The sequence below is a fragment of the Argiope bruennichi genome, chromosome 11 (genome assembly GCF_947563725.1).
Source record: "Argiope bruennichi chromosome 11, qqArgBrue1.1, whole genome shotgun sequence".
NCBI classification, from domain to species: Eukaryota; Metazoa; Arthropoda; class Arachnida; order Araneae; family Araneidae; genus Argiope; species Argiope bruennichi.
In genome coordinates, this window is record NC_079161.1 from 2,878,130 (window position 1) to 2,896,796 (window position 18,667).

An 18,667-nucleotide genomic window follows, 5' to 3' on the forward strand; every position below is an offset into this window, starting at 1 on the left:
TCGCCTGGGATTGTTTTACTAACAAAATCCTTTTATTTTCTTTATTTCTTCAAATTTAATATTGCGACTAATGTTTTTAAAAAATCGCTGAGTTAGGATATTTATAAAAAAAATTTGTAACATATTTCATAACATAACATTCGCAATTTTATTTTAAAAAAATTGTAATCTTTAGTGAATAATTCGTCAGAAATCTGGAAATGCATTTGCTTGATTGGCAGCTTCACGCATTAATTATAAATTCTAAAATTCAAATCCATGACTAAAAAAGACTGAATATTCAAATGGCATTGATTTTATGTAGATATTAACCAGAAATTCGTTCATTTTGATGATTGGTTATTTTTCTAATGATATATTTCAATATAGACGCGAAATATTGTATATAAATATTTCAAAAAATTGTGACAGACTTTTGCTTTTAATTGTTCGAATATTATAAAAATATTAAATTACTTTTGAATATTTTAAATTTTAATAAATAGCATCAAAATCTATTTTGCTAATCTAATGGACTGCCATAAACTATAAGACATAGGAATCAGATATATTTTCCATCATATTAACGTTTAATTATAAGCAACAAACTACTTAAAAACTGGCGATTAATATACTGACATAAATGCTTGTTTCTATCTTTTACCCGCACTTCCATCTGAAAAATCCAGAAGCATCTGAAAATTCCTCCTTTTCTCCACCAGAATCAACAGAAAGTTCATCAGCCCAATTTTCTTCCTCCAGAAGTAGCGATTCTAGTTTATCAGGTAGGAAAATTTGCATAACTACATATTCTGATTTTCAACAGAAATATCAAATAACTTTGAATACAACAATTCAATATATAATATCATACAATAAAACTGGTGATTAATACATTTATGTAAATGCTTGGTTCTATCACTTATCAGCTTCTCCATCAGAATCTTCAGAAAATCCCTCCTTTTCTCCGTCAGAATCATCAGAAAGTTCATCAGCCCAATTTTCTTCCTCCAGAAGTAGCGATTCTAGTTTATCAGGTAGGAAAATTTACATATCGACATATTCTGATTTCCAACAGAAATATCAAATAACTTACAATGCAACAATTCAATATATAATATCATACAATTAAACTGGTGATTAATACACTTCTGTAAATGATTGTTTTTATCATTTATCAGCCTCTCCGTCAGAATCTTTTGAAAATTCCTCCTTTTCTCAATCAGAATCAACAGAAAGGTCATCAGATCAATCTTCTTCCTCCAGAAGTAGCGATTCTAGTATATCAGGTAGGAAAATTTCAATAACTATCTAGTCTGATTTCCAACAGAAATATCAAATAACTTTCAATGCAACAATTCCATATATAATATCATACAATAAAACTGGTGATTAATACATTTATGTAAATGCTTGCTTCTATCACTTATCAGCCTCTCCATCAGAATCTTCAGAAAATCCCTCCTTTTCACCGTCAGAAACATCAGAAAGTTCATCAGCCCAATTTTCTTCCTCCAGAAGTAGCGATTCTAGTTTATCAGGTAGGAAAATTTACATAACGACATATTCTGATTTCCAACAGAAATATCAAATAACTTACAATGCAACAATTCAATATATAATATCATACAATAAAACTGGTGATTAATACCTTTATGTAAATGCTGGTTTTTATCATTTATCAGCCTCTCCGTCAGAATCTTTAGAAAATTCCTCCTTTTCTCCCTCAGAATCAACAGAAAGTTCATCAGATCAATCTTCTTCCTCCAGAAGTAGCGATTCTACTATATCAGGTAGGAAAATTTCAATAACTACATATTCTGATTTTCAACAGAAATATCAAATAACTTTGAATACAACAATTCAATATATAATATCATACAATAAAACTGGTGATTAATACATTTATGTAAATGCTTGCTTCTATCACTTATCAGCCTCTCCATCAGAATCTTTAGTAAATTCCTCCTTTTCTCAATCAGAATCAACAGAAAGTTCATCAGCTCAATCTTCTTCCTCCAGAAGTAGCGATTCTAGTTTATCAGGTAGGAAAATTTGCATAACTACATATTCTTATTTCCAACAGAAATATCAAATAACTTTCAATGCAACAATTCAATATATAATATCATACAATTAAACTGGCGATTACAACATTTATGTAAATGCTTGCTTCTATCACTTATCAGCCTCTCCAGCAGAATCTTCAGAAAATTCCTCCTTTTCTCCGTCAGAATCAACAGAAAGTTCATCAGCTCAATCGTCTTCCTCCAGAAGTAGCGATTCTAGTATATCTGGTAGGAAAATTTCAATAACTATCTAGTCTGATTTCCAACAGAAATATCAAATATTTTTCAATGCAACAATTCATTATATAATATCATACAATAAAATTGGTGGTTAATACATTTTTGTAAATGCTTGCTTCTGTCAATTATCAGCCTCTCCGTCAGAATCTTCAGAAAATTCCTCCTTTTCTCCGTCAGAATCAACAGAAAATTCATCAGCTCAATCTTCTTCCTCCAGAAGTAGCGATTCTAGTATATCAGGTAGGAAAATTTCAATAACTATCTAGTCTGATTTCCAACAGAAATATCAAATAACTTTCAATGCAACAATTCAATATATAATATCATACAATAAAACTGGTGATTAATACACTTCTGTAAATGATTGTTTTTATCATTTATCAGCCTCTCCGTCAGAATCTTTTGAAAATTCCTCCTTTTCTCCGTCAGAATCAACAGAAAGGTCATCAGATCAATCTTCTTCCTCCAGAAGTAGCGATTCTAGTTTATCAGGTAAGAAAATTTTCAGAACTTCATATTCTGATTTTCAACAGAAATATCAAATAACTTTCAATGCAACAATTCAAAATATAATATCATACAATAAAACTGGTGATTAATACCTTTATGTAAATGCCTGTTTTTATCATTTATCAGCCTCTCCGTCAGAATCTTTAGAAAATTCCTCCTTTTCTCCCTCAGAATCAACAGAAAGTTCATCAGATCAATCTTCTTCCTCCAGAAGTAGCGATTCTACTTTATCAGGTAGGAAAATTTCAATAACTACATATTCTGATTTTCAACAGAAATATCAAATAACTTTGAATACAACAATTCAATATATAATATCATACAATAAAACTGGTGATTAATACATTTATGTAAATGCTTGTTTTTATCATTTTTCAGCCTCTCCGTCAGAATCTTTAGAAAATTCCTCCTTTTCTCCGTCAGAATCATCAGAAAGTTCATCAGCCCAATTTTCTTCCTCCAGAAGTAGCGATTCTAGTTTATCAGGTAGGAAAATTTACATAACGACATATTCTGATTTCCAACAGAAATATCAAATAACTTACAATGCAACAATTCAATATATAATATCATACAATAAAACTGGTGATTAATACCTTTATGTAAATGCTGGTTTTTATCATTTATCAGCCTCTCCGTCAGAATCTTTAGAAAATTCCTCCTTTTCTCCCTCAGAATCAACAGAAAGTTCATCAGATCAATCTTCTTCCTCCAGAAGTAGCGATTCTACTATATCAGGTAGGAAAATTTCAATAACTACATATTCTGATTTTCAACAGAAATATCAAATAACTTTGAATACAACAATTCAATATATAATATCATACAATAAAACTGGTGATTAATACATTTATGTAAATGCTTGCTTCTATCACTTATCAGCCTCTCCATCAGAATCTTTAGTAAATTCCTCCTTTTCTCAATCAGAATCAACAGAAAGTTTATCAGCTCAATCTTCTTCCTCCAGAAGTAGCGATTCTAGTTTATCAGGTAGGAAAATTTGCATAACTACATATTCTTATTTCCAACAGAAATATCAAATAACTTTCAATGCAACAATTCAATATATAATATCATACAATTAAACTGGCGATTTCAACATTTATGTAAATGCTTGCTTCTATCACTTATCAGCCTCTCCAGCAGAATCTTCAGAAAATTCCTCCTTTTCTCCGTCAGAATCAACAGAAAATTCATCAGCCCAATCTTCTTCCTCCAGAAGTAGCGATTCTAGTATATCTGGTAGGAAAATTTCAATAACTATCTAGTCTGATTTCCAACAGAAATATCAAATATTTTTCAATGCAACAATTCATTATATAATATCATACAATAAAATTGGTGGTTAATACTATTTTGTAAATGCTTGCTTCTATCATTTATCAGCCTCTCTGTCAGAATCTTCAGAAAATTCCTCCTTTTCTCCCTCAGAATCAACAGAAAGTTCATCAGCTCAATCTTCTTCCTCCAGAAGTAGCGATTCTAGTATATCAGGTAGGAAAATTTCAATAACTATCTAGTCTGATTTCCAACAGAAATATCAAATAACTTTCAATGCAACAATTCAATATATAATATCATACAATAAAACTGGTGATTAATACACTTCTGTAAATGATTGTTTTTATCATTTATCAGCCTCTCCGTCAGAATCTTTTGAAAATTCCTCCTTTTCTCCGTCAGAATCAACAGAAAGGTCATCAGATCAATCTTCTTCCTCCAGAAGTAGCGATTCTAGTTTATCAGGTAAGAAAATTTTCAGAACTTCATATTCTGATTTTCAACAGAAATATCAAATAACTTTCAATGCAACAATTCAAAATATAATATCATACAATAAAACTGGTGATAAATACCTTTATGTAAATGCCTGTTTTTATCATTTATCAGCCTCTCCGTCAGAATCTTTAGAAAATTCCTCCTTTTCTCCCTCAGAATCAACAGAAAGTTCATCAGATCAATCTTCTTCCTCCAGAAGTAGCGATTCTACTTTATCAGGTAGGAAAATTTCAATAACTACGTATTCTGATTTTCAACAGAAATATCAAATAACTTTGAATACAACAATTCAATATATAATATCATACAATAAAACTGGTGATTAATACATTTATGTAAATGCTTGTTTTTATCATTTTTCAGCCTCTCCGTCAGAATCTTTAGAAAATTCCTCCTTTTCTCCGTCAGAATCATCAGAAAGTTCATCAGCCCAATTTTCTTCCTCCAGAAGTAGCGATTCTAGTTTATCAGGTAGGAAAATTTATATAACGACATATTCTGATTTCCAACAGAAATATCAAATAACTTACAATGCAACAATTCAATATATAATATAATACAATAAAACTGGTGATTAATACCTTTATGTAAATGCTTGTTTTTATCATTTTTCAGCCTCTCCGTCAGAATCTTTAGAAAATTCCTCCTTTTCTCCCTCAGAATCAACAGAAAGTTCATCAGATCAATCTTCTTCCTCCAGAAGTAGCGATTCTACTTTATCAGGTAAGAAAATTTCAATAACTATCTAGTCTGATTTCCAACAGAAATATCAAATAACTTTCAATGCAACAAATCAATATATAATATCATACAATAAAACTGGCAATTAAAACATTTATGTAAATTCTTGCTTCTGTCAATTATCAGCCTCACCATCAGAATATTCAGAAAATTCCTCCTTTTCTCCGTCAGAATCAACAGAAAGTTCATCAGCTCAATCTTCTTCCGCCAGAAGTAGCGATTCTAGTTTATCAGGTAGGAAGATTTGCATAACAACATATTCTGATTGCCATCAGAAATATGAAATAATTTTAATGCAACAACTCAATTTATAATATCATATAATAAAACTGGTGATTAATATATTGTTATAAATGTTTGTTTCCATTATTTTTAACCCCCTCCATCCAAATTTTCTGAAAATTCTCCTTTTCTCCATCAAATTCATCAGAAAGTTCATCAGCCCATTTTCTCCCTACAGAAGTAGCGATACTTGTATATCAGGTAGGAAAATTTGCACATCATCATATTCCAATTGTCATCAGAAATATCAAATAAATTTTTATCTAACAATTCAATGTATAGCATCATATAATACAACTTATATATTTCCATTGAATTCAGTAAAATTCACTCAAGATCTTCTTCAAAAGATCTTTTTAGTTCATCTTATAATATTTTGATATTAAAATTTGAATAAATATTTGATGTATTTGCTGTTATAATGATAAAACATTCTTCATGGACGATGACATGTATTACTAAATATGTTTGCCAAAGTTTCTAGATTTTGAAACCAACAGAAATATGTATATGATTTTAACATATTTAAGTAAAATTTAAAATTAATCGAATAGCAAAATTAAATCTTTTTGTTATAATATGAAACCTTCTTATATATTTAATGCTAAAAACAATGTCTAGTTTAAATTATTTTGCTCCTGTTAAATATTTGTTTTGTTCATGTTTGCAATTATATTTACATGCTCATGTTTATCAATCAATAAATAGAAATGCTTTGAACCTCTTGCAGGAGAAACTGAAACATCTGGTGATGCATCAAAAGAGGCAGAATTACCTGATGATGTATCAGAAGAAGGCACAACCCGTGGAAATTTATCAAAAGAAATACTACCTGGAGCATCAGGCAAAATCACAGATGAAGTGAGCACACTTAGAAATACATCAAAAAAGGCAATAACACCTATAGATGCATTAGAAGATTCAACAACCTCAGATGATACGTCAGAAGAGAGAACGCCACCTAGAGATACATCAGAGGAATCAACGCCAGAGGACACAAGAACACCTAAGGATGAGTCAAAAGATGCACCAACACCTAGCAATGCCTCAAAAGAAGTAACAACACCTAAGGATGCATCAAAAGAAGCAGCAACACTTAGCGATGCATCAAAAGAAGTAAGAACACCTCGCGCAGAAAGGACAAAAACATCAAGCGGTGCATCTCAAGAAGCAGCAACAAATGGAGCTACACCAGAAGAAGCAAAGGCTGATGATGCGTCTGTAAACTCAACACCAAGCGATGCATTTAAAGCAGTAACAGCACCTGAAGATACATCAGAAAAAGCAACACTGTCTGGTGATGCAATAGGTGAGAAATTAACTTCTAGAGATGCATCAGAAAAGGAAACAACACCGAGATATGTGCCAGAAGAAGAAAAAAAAGCAAAAAGAGATGTGCCAGAAGAAGCAATGTCTGGTGATGAGGCAGAAGAGATAACACCACCTGGAGATGTGTCTAAAGAAGCAACAGTCCCAGGTGATGCATCAGAAAAGGCAACAATGCCTTTAGATGCGCCAGAAGAAGTAATGCCGGTCGATATGCCAGAAAAAGTAGCAATACCAAGCGCTACAAGAGAAGAGGCAACAACACCTAGCGATGCTTCAGAAGACGCAAAAACACCTGGATTATCGGAAAAAGAAGCAACAACTTCTGCTGATGCATCAGAAGAAGCAACACCACCTGAAGATACTTCAAAAGAAGAAGCACCTGGCGATACGTCAAAAGAGGCAACAACACCTGGCGACGCATCTCGAGACGAAACAATACCAAGTTTTGCATCGGAAGACATAACAACTCCTGGAAAAGGATTAGAAGAGGCAACAACACTAAGAGATATGGCAAAGGAAACAAAATCATCTAAAGATACATCTGGTGAAAGCGCAGTGCCACGCGATGTAACAAGGGAAAACATCAAACCAAACGATTCATTAGCTGAAACAACTACACCAGGCAATGCATCAGATAAAGGAGCAACAGCTAGACGTGAGCCAAGTGATGTAACGGTATTTGGCGATGCTTCGGAGGAAACATCACCAGCAAAAGATGAATCAAAAGAAAGTGAAAAATCAAGCGATGCATCCAGCGAAACCATGATACCTGGAGACTCTATAAGTTTTGGTGAATATTCATTTTCTATCAATTAAATAAAGTATCTTTCATTAAAATTTAGAGATTTATTCGAAACGATTTAATTTAAGTAAACAAAAATCTCTGTCAATTACCATGCAAAAATATTCCTTTATCTTTTATTTATTGAACTTTAAGCATAATCTTTTATCGCTTATAAAATAATGGTGGGAGTAATTAAATTAATTCAATGATAATTTTAGATAACTTATAAATTGCCTTCGATCTTGTTGGATAAATTATTTTTTTATTTTTTATTTTCAGAATCTAGCATCTAACTAAGACCCTAACATCTTCTCTATTTGCTCGAAAAATATTTTATCAATGAATATTTAGAATAAATAGCTTTTTATAGAAGAGTAGCTGTAATTGGAAATATTTGCAATACTACTTGCAAAATTAAATAAAGGAATATGTTTGCATTAGCCCACATTCCTAAGTAACCGCAGTAGTTAAAGAAACGGTATTCAACATTTTCTTCTTCTTTTTTTTTTTTTTTTTTTTTTTACCATTCATTGCTATCAATTTATTTCATTCTAATACTTTCAGATTCCTCCTATTTCGATGACTATAGCTCATATGAAAGCGACTACGATGCAAGTGATTTATCGTTCTACGAAGTACTGTATCAATTTTAATTATTTCTTACTGATGAATTTTACATGATTTTAAATTTTTGAATGTGAAATATGCCTGATCAATTTATTTTAAAAGCAAAAAATGTTAACATTTTTGTTGTTTTATTGAATTTTGTTCTTCAGACCTGAATGAATGCGAAGCGCATGTTTAGTAATTTTATAGAACATCACTATCCGAATCAATTTCATATCAGTTTAATTTTTCTTTTGTAATAAAATAGCTTTAGAAGTTAATAAGGAATCAGTATAAGTTTAGTTTGAATATTTTTGAGTTATGAGCTATTTAGTTTGTGCTATTTTCTTGTTTTTACAAAGAAAAGATTGTTACTTTTAACCTCAACTGTTGAGAGACTGCACTGATCTCTCTCTTCCTTCTTTTGACATGCTCCCAATCTGCGCATCTGGCTTGCACAGTATTGACACAAACTTACTCTTAGTTTGCATAATCTGTATACTAAGTGTTCTCGGTTTCCGCTATTTTTTCGTGTGATTTTGGCGCAACGCTTGCTCTCAGTGTATGCTATTATTCCGCACATTCTTGAAGCTGCATGCACTCATTTTTCTCTATCATTTTGAACGGTTTTGATGTTGCGTGCTCTTAGTTTGAACTATTATCTTTCACGGTGATTTTGCACCGTGAAAGTATTTATATTAAATATAAAATTACACATATTACCGTGCACACATATTACAAAATTACCGTGCACAATATTTATATTAAATATAAAATCTTATACAATATTTTTATACAATAAAGGAATCCTATGCATGGCGAAATGTTTTAGATGATTTAGAAGACGCTTTAAAATGGATGAAGCGGCAACATAAATGAAACGCAATACAAGTTTCTCACCTTAAATTATCTGTGGAGCCTTACTATATAGAAATGGATAAATTATTTGAAACAATGAGCTCTTCCTGATATTTTAAACAGGGGCATACCTATCGCATTGTTCATTTGTCATTCAGTACATATGTATACGAGTCTTCAAGTATCATTCAGTTATGATATCTTTTTTCATAGAAATTTTACAATATTTAAAGTTTTTATTATTTTTCATAATTTTAGGACGAAACCTATTTATGAACTTTTTTTAAAAAAGTTAAATCTGAACTTTATTCCATTATCTGAACTTTTTTCCATTATCTTTTTTAAGGTAACTGCAGTTCTATTGAAAGTGGAAAATGAATTTTCCATTCATATTCAGTCGAACACAAGAAATCTGTGCGCAGTGAGATAAATGAATGAAATTTAGCATAGAGTCTTCATGTTAAATTCACTCACATAACTTAAACTTGGGATAAAATCTTTTTTAAAAAATGATAATTCTCTTCCTCATACTCGATTTTCTTTACTGATTCATGGGACAACATTTAGTCTCATTCACACATTTTCTTGTTGGGTGAGGTTTCCATCCACGCTGAGTGAAGGATATTTGTGCGCACCTCCAATAACGGTATCGCAATGATAGGTTACCATTCACATCCAATTAAAATCAATAAATATATTTGTTTAAGTGGAAGCCATTTTTCTGTAGTATTAAAAAAGTTTTCAAACCAAATTTTTACAGAAAAACGCAGTTTCTATAGTCAATGCGGTAACTTTTGTTTTGAAAACTTTTATTTTCATGACAGCATCATTGTTTTCTTATCAGTGACGCACGGCAGCTTTTAAAATGATCATTGGACAATAGCCATCATTTTAATAATCTCGCCTTAAAAAATGATTTTCAGAAAATATCAGAGGAAAAATAATTTAAAACCGGCAGGGTTGATCTCTCTAAAACTTTTTTTGCATTCACACTAGTAATGTCATCGTCCCTTCCACTCGCATAAAAACTGGGGACTTAAGACAAGGATAAAAATGTCAAATGTCGATTTTTTATTTTTTATTTTCTGAGTCCTGCAAACCCTTTCGTGAAACAGCAAAGAAACCTTCATGCTCATTTTGATCTTCTTTCCATCGAGAAACTGAAATGGAAATTGGATTCAGAACTGTCATTTCAGTGAAAAGATCACTCGCCAGAAGTGGCACGCAGTCACGATGACAGTGTATTTTGCGTTTACCTGTGGGCGAATTTCAAGGATAACAAGAAATCAGCCTTTTGGCGAATGTGATTCGAAAAGAATCTATACTTTTAGATGCTAAAACTCTAAATCAAATTTTACCTACATAGATCTTTATATTGTGTAAATATCAGGTTCCCTCGCAGCAAGACAAATTTCTTTTGAAATTTGATAAGAAATATATGCTTTCTTTTAAGCCCGCGTATCAGATTTCATAGTCTACCAAACAGATCTTCAGTTACTGTGTTCGCAGACAAATAGAAGGATACAGTTCCAAAAACATGCGCTTTTCGGAAAGTCTAAGACGTAAAGTTGCATCGAAATCTCCATTATTATTCATTTTGACATTCTCGATGCTTTGTCTTTTTTATACTCCGTACGCAAAAAAGCAAGGTTTTCTTTAATTATCAAACTAAAATTTTCGAACATATCGGCACATAAATGGCACACAGGATAATTCAAAAATCAAGGGACACACTTTAAGTAAATCATTTTTACAATAAATCTTTGTGTGAAAAATGCGAAACGGAACACTGTCCCTATTAATTAAGTTAAATAAAAGGACTCATCAGAAAAAATTATCCTTTGAATCCTATTCTTGTGAGTACTAAATCTAAAATGGTATTCCAATGGCTACCACTTCCTTGTCATTGCTTTTGTAAGGCTGACTACAGTCATATTATGAATCCTAATGTAATGGTAATGCTAATAAAAATTTGTTTTGGTGCATTTTTGGCAAAAATCCGGTGTATTTTTTTAATCACTTTCTTATTTTATTGTAAAAATGAGCTATTTTTAAAGTTTGTGACCGCTCTATTGATAAGTCTCCTATTTCAAAGACAAGTTCGGAAAACTCTTTCTTATGATTTCCTAGAACTCGGAAAACTCATGAGACATGAGTTTTCTGCCCTACACATTATCGAGTGGGGCTGTTGATCACTGTTGCCTCCAACACTAAACTTTTACCGATGTGTTTTAAGGTATCAGAAATTGAGTTGATAATATTAGATCAAAATGAAATCTCAATAATAATCTTACTTCAGTCTTGCAATTCGAAGAAAGTAAACACATTACTATTTTAATTTTAAGAAAAGTTTGTAATTAAAACATTAATGCTATATATATCACGCAGTTTTGATAAAAAACTATAACTTATTTAATATTTTTTTTTCTGCAGGTAGTGAAGCAGCTTTTGGTAAGCATAATGTTCGATTCTAATTTTCCTCTCAACATCTTTATTTACTAACTTTTCACTTTGTTTAGGAAGGAAACTTTGGGATCGATTCTTCACTTGCATGTAGTAAAATTTCGAACGTTTTTTATTTTAAATCGATAATAATATACTATTAATTAATTAAATTAATCATTAATTAATTAAGTCATTAAATTATTAATTAAATTAATATTTTTTTGAATTAATTAAATTATTATTAATTATTATGTTATTAAATTGTTTATTCCATTCCAGTGGGGCTCTCTGATTGTGAATTTAGAAGAGAATTGATTTGAGAATTCTATAATATTTAACAATGAATTGGAAACTGACAATTAGAAAGCAATAAATATGGGAACAGTTAATATGGAAATTAATACTTTTTTTAAATTTTTACTAAAGATACAAAAAAAATCCATAATAAAATAAAAACAGTCGAAATATTTTTTATTGCTGATTTTCAATTAATTGCTTTCGTTTTGAATTTCCAAATGATTTTTTTTTCTAGAAAATAAATTGGCAAACATATTTCTTCATCTCTAGACTAGTGTTTGTTCAGCTTGTCACATGATTTTATAATCTCGCATTCGAAAATAGCCAAATAAGAGTAATGCTCTAAAAGGATTATTCCAATGACAGTACGGTGTAGCCTTGATGTCATTTTTTGAAGTCAAGGAAATAAAGATAACTAAACCGAAATAGTTTCGAGATTCTTTTGACTGCAATTTGATAATTTGGACACGAAGGATTTAGAATAGTCGAATAGAAGGATTTAGAATGGTGTAATCACGCAACTCCACAATGGATACGTAAATTATTTTGCTCTTCAAAAAGGGAAAAAAATTCATTTGTTTGTTTTCAAGTTCATTTCATAATTTTCAATTGGATTTTCTGGCGACGAATGTTGGTGACACATTTTTTTGTTTAGTATTCGAATAAGACAATCCTACAGAATGATCACAATTAAAGTATAAGACTTGAGTGTTCAATTATAAAGAAATTATTAAATCATTTGTAATGCCATTTTCAGTAGAAAACATACAAAAATAGTTCATATTTTCACTCACAACAGAGGCTTCAAGTAGAATTTGGAAGTCAAACAGAAACTAAAACATTTTACAGAATTGGTGAACATTTAATTGATATTTTAATTTAAAAAAAGGGATTTTAATCTGTTAGGTTTTATTTTCATCGAATGACTAATTGGTTATATATTTTCGCTTGTTGAGCTGCCAATTCAGAACTTATTTCCTACTCTTCCCTTCTTTTTATTTCATAAATTGGCTTGCAAAATGCAGACAACAGGCTGCCCCTGCACAAGTTTCATTTTGTTTCTTCTCAAAATAACTGATGGTTTAAATACAAGATATGCTTGACATCAGTGTTACAAAGTCTTTTGCTTCGGCTAAGGCCACATTTCCGATGCGCAAAACCCCTTTTAAATGACTCCCACGACCAAAATTTATAAGATTATGTTAAAATTTGTGTAATTCACATTCCTAAAGCTTTTTTACAAAAGACAAATTGCAAATTTTATAAAAATAAGCCATTTCAACTGCTGAGAAATGTTTATGTTCCTTTATATCTTAGGCTATCAATTAAGATGTTCCCTAACATTTTTATTCCTATTTTACTGCCTCAGTTTGGAAAGCAGCGACTCCTTTTTACCTACTGGCAAAAATATATTATTTTTTTAATGTGATCTATTACTCTTTACATAAAATATGAACTGTTTTATTATAAATCAATATCATGCGGTTTAAACTATATATACAAAATGGCGTTTCAACTAGTCTTTACTTTCTTTATATTGAGCTGAAACTTATTAAGCTTTGATTACTATCCTCCCATACTTGCTTTATTTTGCCCCCTTTTATTAGATTCCTTTAATTGAATTAAAATTTGATTTCAAAACAAGGGTTAAGTATAAAATAAATAATCCTGCGCACAAACTTTTTCTTATTGAATTACATTTATTCAAATAAGTTTGAAATAATGTTACATATATATTTATTTTATTTTTTTACTTTTTACAGGAATACAACTTGAGAATCTGAATTCTATGACACACCTACCAAAAGTTGCCTGACATAATAATGATATATATTTATATGTATGTATAAATTGGAAATAAATTTTATTGCATTATATGTCGTTTCGTTGTAGCGATTTGTTCTATATTTATAAATTTTTTGCATAAACTTTAGGTTAGAAACATAAAACAAAAATGTAGAATGTGCCATTTAAGTTGCAAAATATTTATGGAGAAGAATGATGCAGTAATATTATGCAAATACATCGAAGTCTTCGAATAGACTTCGGTATATTTTAGAAAATTTCTTCGATGTTATGACGTCATAGTCACATGACTTTGATTGGGCATATTTCCTAATCACGAAACACATTTTTGTTGATACATTCAACCTTTCTTTCACTTGAAAGATGCGAGGTGACATTAAAATGTTTCGAGACTTGTTCGACAAAGGCGAATAGATTGCAACACAAAAACGCACACACAGTGACGGGGGGGGGCACGTATACATTCTTAATCAGATTGCTGAGAGACACTGTACTCTGTAGTCCGTAACTGTGGAATTTTCAGGATACCTGTGCATCATGCTGTAAGTTTATATCGATCTTACCGTGAATCACGCTAGATGTTTTTGAATAACGTTTGAGAATCATGAAGCGGATGTCGTTATTTCAAGCTGAGGAGATGCACTTCGAGAAACGGACATCCAAGTCACATTCAGGAATCGGCAAGAATGCAGTACTGTAAGCATGTTTTGAAAATGACTGCTTACCCTCGTAAATAAATAAAACAATATCTTGGCAGCAGAGTAAATACGTAGTAGGATCCATTATTAAGTAATGTGCAGAATTTGAATCAGTCATGTGCTATGAATTGATACAATTGACGTTTATCAATACAGAAAATTTAAACGATGTTAGTTATCCCCTTAATGAATACACACAAAAAAATGAGGTTAATTGAAGAGTCACCTTCATTATTATTTAAGTAAATTATATGTTCAAAAGTTCTATATATTGCTTTTTGATATTCACTTTAAAAAAAACAAATATTGAGTAATGCATGCTAAACATTAAAAATAATTTAAAAAAAAAAACATTTTTTTAGTCATTTTACTGTTTTTTATTCCCCTTACCTTTTAAGTGCTCAATAAAACGTCTCCCTTACAGAAATTTCATCAGATGCTTGAATATATTTTGAAGTGAAAAAATTTTATCTTATAAAAACTATGCATTTTACGAATAAATGTGTTGATAGATTCAAAAGTGTACCTCTTAAAATTTATAGTGGAAAATAGGTTGAACTTTTATTGAATCGATATTTCATCCAATTTATGAGAAAGAGTGCATAAATAGTTTATGTTCTTAAAATAGTTTCACGGGTATGTTTTCTTTATTCTAAATGCAGAAAAGAAAACATTTTAAATATTTAAAAAGAGAATAAATATAAGGGTTAAACAGTGTAATGTCTTGATCTAGACTGATCAAATAACGAAGCAGAATTTCCAGACAATTTTTTATTTTACAGCCCTATATATACAAAAGAACAACTTGTTCTAATCTTGGTTAAATAAATAGTTATTTACACCTATAGTAGGAGACACAACAGTGGAAGTCGAAGGTTTATCTTGAAACTCAGTTCTCCATCAATACGGAGAAACAACACCACCGGGAACTAACAGATTGTTAGTCAACACGACCACTCCAGGGGTAGTTCTCGGACTCCGAACTCGTGAGCGTAGTCCAACAGTTTCCTGCCATTCGTTTCTTCTCCTCTCCCTAAAAAAAAAAAAAATCTCCGCACTTTATTTCGGCGACAATCTCCGTCTCTTAATTTACATTGGTCATTTAAGCTCTCTTTCGGCCAATCTGGGTTCAGCAATATGCTCCCTCAGCGGCGCCAGTCGATCATAGGAAGGTCCTTTTAGTGATGAACCTTTCATAACTAACAATTCTGGAGCACGGAGTTATCATAGTCCTTTCACAATGAGAAACATTTAGCATCCAGATGTTTGGACACCACTTTCTCTTTGAAGGTACTATCAATATCTCTTGGACGAGGAACTCCCACATGTGGTATTTCACTGTAGTCGCTAATGAACAGATGCGAAACCATCCAGGTGGAAAGATCCACCATCTAGCTATCTCGAGGAGTTTAGTAAGTAACAGCGACGACACAGCTGGCTGTAAATGTCTTATCAGTACTGGGAAATGGGGAATGTTACAACAGCAAGCAAGATCAAGTCCCGATTTAGATATTACATATTATTTCACTACGAAAAAAAATATTCCAAAGTGCTTCATTTTATTCAAACTGATTTTTTTTTTAGTTCAAACTTTTGTGCAATCTAAAATCTTTGTAATAATATTTCTTTCTGTTAAATTTTTAATCAAATTTGATTAGGAACTCGATTACATACGATCTGACAAAACGCGTTTGGGCAGTAAATTGGACTATTTAGTGACGAGAGAATATCCAAATCTGTCATTTGATACCAATTGGTTTTTTACTCTTCCAGTAGTTATACCAACAGGCACGAGGCAAATTTTACTGGTATCATCCCTGCGCCAGTTGTACAGAAAAGAATAAATTCAAATCCAAATCAACCATCTTAAAATGCATTCTAGCCCCCCGAGTCGACACATTTACTAACTTATCTTCTCTTACATCGACGAAGTCAGATTTCAAATGCATTTGGAGTGTAAGTTATGAAAGTTTTCTGAAAAAGAAACTCTTTGAAAATATTTCATTACTCCAGACTATTCTTAGGTGTCTCTTCAGAAGCAAGATTTATGCTTAATTTTTAAAACTATATAACATTCTTAATTGGAGGCCAAACAGGGAAGATAGAGAGGCAAAAGTTAAGTCCTCAAAAAGTTTCCTTTCTTCGTCGAGATAAGATCAATTCTTCTTTCCGCTACATTCAACAAACGAAGAGAGAAAGAATTATGAATAATTTTGCTGATAACTTAACGGTTAGGATGAAATAATTTCTGTTAGAATTCGACTCTGCATATTCACCTCAGTGGCCAAATTAAATAAACCTGACTGTGTGACCTGACTTGTGAGGATAGTTTCTAGTCTAGGGAATAAAGCATTTCTTCCTTCTGCTGTTTTTTGTACGGCTCGAATATCGAAAATGAATTTTTCCCATTTCTTAGAAATTTCGTAGCTTAGTGGCTGAATCCGGTTGCTCGTTATTTCGAAGCTCGTTTCAGTTATAGATTCATCTGTAATAATAGTGGAATAAAGAATTTAACTGAAATTCTGATGTCCAACTATAATTTTCACGATAGACTATCTTTCTTCTAGAATTTTCGAATCTACCGTTTCGCTCAGATGGAGAGATAGACAGCTATCTTTTTGAGGAACTATGCCTAAAATACAATTAAAAAAACTGCAATTTGGATGTAAACACCTGGCAGAAATTTTATCAATCTAGTTCCTCGTATTTTGAGCTATCGTCGTCACAGACAAATAAACCTAATATCAAAGATTATTTATTTTTCAGATTCAAAAAGGTTTTAAAAATAGATTTTTTTTTTATAAATTTAGAAAATGAAAAATATTCGATAAGAAAAAAGAAAATATTTAAATGTCTGTGGGTTCATGCTATCGATAGATGCCAATTAAATGAAACTTACTTCAAATAACTGATTGTTGTTATGCAAAGCCAACGGTAAACACCAAAATTCTTCCAAAAACACATTACTCGTAAAGGAAAAATATTTTTTTTCATTAATTCTTTTTATTTAACATTCTGTTAAAGTAAGAATAATTTTTTGGTAATCAAAACTGAGAATCATTATAAAAGGTTACGAAATAAATGTTAAGTGAACGAACGTCACACAAAATACATAATAATGTGTTATGAAATTAAAATAAATTTCCTGCTGAAGTTATTTTACTTAATCATTAAAAAATTAAAATACCAGTTATGATGTTTTAAATCTGTTTCGGACCCAAATCAAATCCGTTTATTCTTAAACTTGAAAGATTGTCAATGTTAAAAAGAAAACTTTGAACTTAAATGCATATAAAAGAAAATGAAAATTTTTTAAAGATTTAAGCTCAATACAAATAATTTAAAAGACGATATTTTTTATTTTGATTGCCCTTTGCTCTTTCCGAAAATTATCGGATATCTATAACAATAGATAAGTGATTCAGTGGGCGTTTGAGAATGCAATATTTCTTCATTCCAAACGTCATCATTGTAGAGTTCAGACAAAAGAAGTTGGCAATAAAGGAGAAGATTTTCTTTTGAATGTAAAATCTGATTTATTTTGAAAAATAAACACCAGACGATATTCATCATTTTAAAATCCAAGAGAACAGTTGAGAGAGTTATTTGGTTGAATTTCTAACTTCATCGAAGTGGAAAGAATCTGGAGAGCTCTCATTTGTTGCAAATTATTTTTTTGAAAATAAAGGGAACTAATCATAAAAGGCATTAAATAATAATTTTTATTCAATTTTTTTTTTACTTTTAGGATGTTTTTTTTTTCAAGTAAAAATTCCAAAAAGGGCTAATTATGTCATTTGATATTTTTCAAAATGATTTACAATTTCAGCTTATGTGATAGATTATTTTCTTTTTCAAAAGTAATTGATGATTATTTTTTGATAAAGTCCTTATTATAAGAAGTGACCATATACGAAGTGAATGGCATCTCATCAACTAAATGTTTATAAATATTTTGACAATGTTTTCACTGTATTGTTCGCATTCAGAATATCAGACAGCATAGTGTAAAATATTGTGTGCTAATAAGGTCAAATAAGTCATCACTCACTTAATGAAACATGAAGAAAAGTAAACAGGTACAGCAAATTTATATAAATTTAGCATTATTTCAAAATGAGTTCCGGGTTTTATCAATCATTTTCCCACTCGCAGGGCGCTTGATGATAAATTCGTGAACAGAAATGAGAAGCTGTAAAAAGACAACAGTTGGGAAATTCTAATAAAATCTTATGCGAAATATT

The 18,667-nt window shown here is 31.0% G+C and overlaps 1 protein-coding gene across 3 annotated transcripts in view; it reads left to right on the top strand.

Annotated features, from left to right (window-relative positions):
* Positions 1-13,796, top strand: part of LOC129957318 (serine-rich adhesin for platelets-like) — a 28,730-nt gene extending 14,934 nt beyond the window's left edge. For 2 of the 3 annotated variants that reach the window (XM_056069587.1, XM_056069589.1), the window contains 24 exons: positions 669-764; positions 909-1,016; positions 1,161-1,268; positions 1,413-1,520; positions 1,665-1,772; positions 1,917-2,024; positions 2,169-2,276; positions 2,421-2,528; positions 2,673-2,780; positions 2,925-3,032; positions 3,177-3,284; positions 3,429-3,536; positions 3,726-3,788; positions 3,933-4,040; positions 4,185-4,292; positions 4,437-4,544; positions 4,689-4,796; positions 4,941-5,048; positions 5,193-5,300; positions 5,445-5,552; positions 6,331-7,719; positions 8,278-8,348; positions 11,611-11,628; positions 13,683-13,796. In XM_056069587.1, the coding sequence (XP_055925562.1) occupies positions 669-764; positions 909-1,016; positions 1,161-1,268; positions 1,413-1,520; positions 1,665-1,772; positions 1,917-2,024; positions 2,169-2,276; positions 2,421-2,528; positions 2,673-2,780; positions 2,925-3,032; positions 3,177-3,284; positions 3,429-3,536; positions 3,726-3,788; positions 3,933-4,040; positions 4,185-4,292; positions 4,437-4,544; positions 4,689-4,796; positions 4,941-5,048; positions 5,193-5,300; positions 5,445-5,552; positions 6,331-7,719; positions 8,278-8,348; positions 11,611-11,628; positions 13,683-13,703 (3,602 nt within the window). In that variant the 3' untranslated portion in view covers positions 13,704-13,796. The remainder of the gene's footprint in view (positions 1-668; positions 765-908; positions 1,017-1,160; positions 1,269-1,412; positions 1,521-1,664; positions 1,773-1,916; positions 2,025-2,168; positions 2,277-2,420; positions 2,529-2,672; positions 2,781-2,924; positions 3,033-3,176; positions 3,285-3,428; positions 3,537-3,725; positions 3,789-3,932; positions 4,041-4,184; positions 4,293-4,436; positions 4,545-4,688; positions 4,797-4,940; positions 5,049-5,192; positions 5,301-5,444; positions 5,553-6,330; positions 7,720-8,277; positions 8,349-11,610; positions 11,629-13,682) is intronic. The other variant, XM_056069588.1, reaches the window with a different exon arrangement.
* Positions 13,797-18,667: the final 4,871 nt, after the last annotated feature.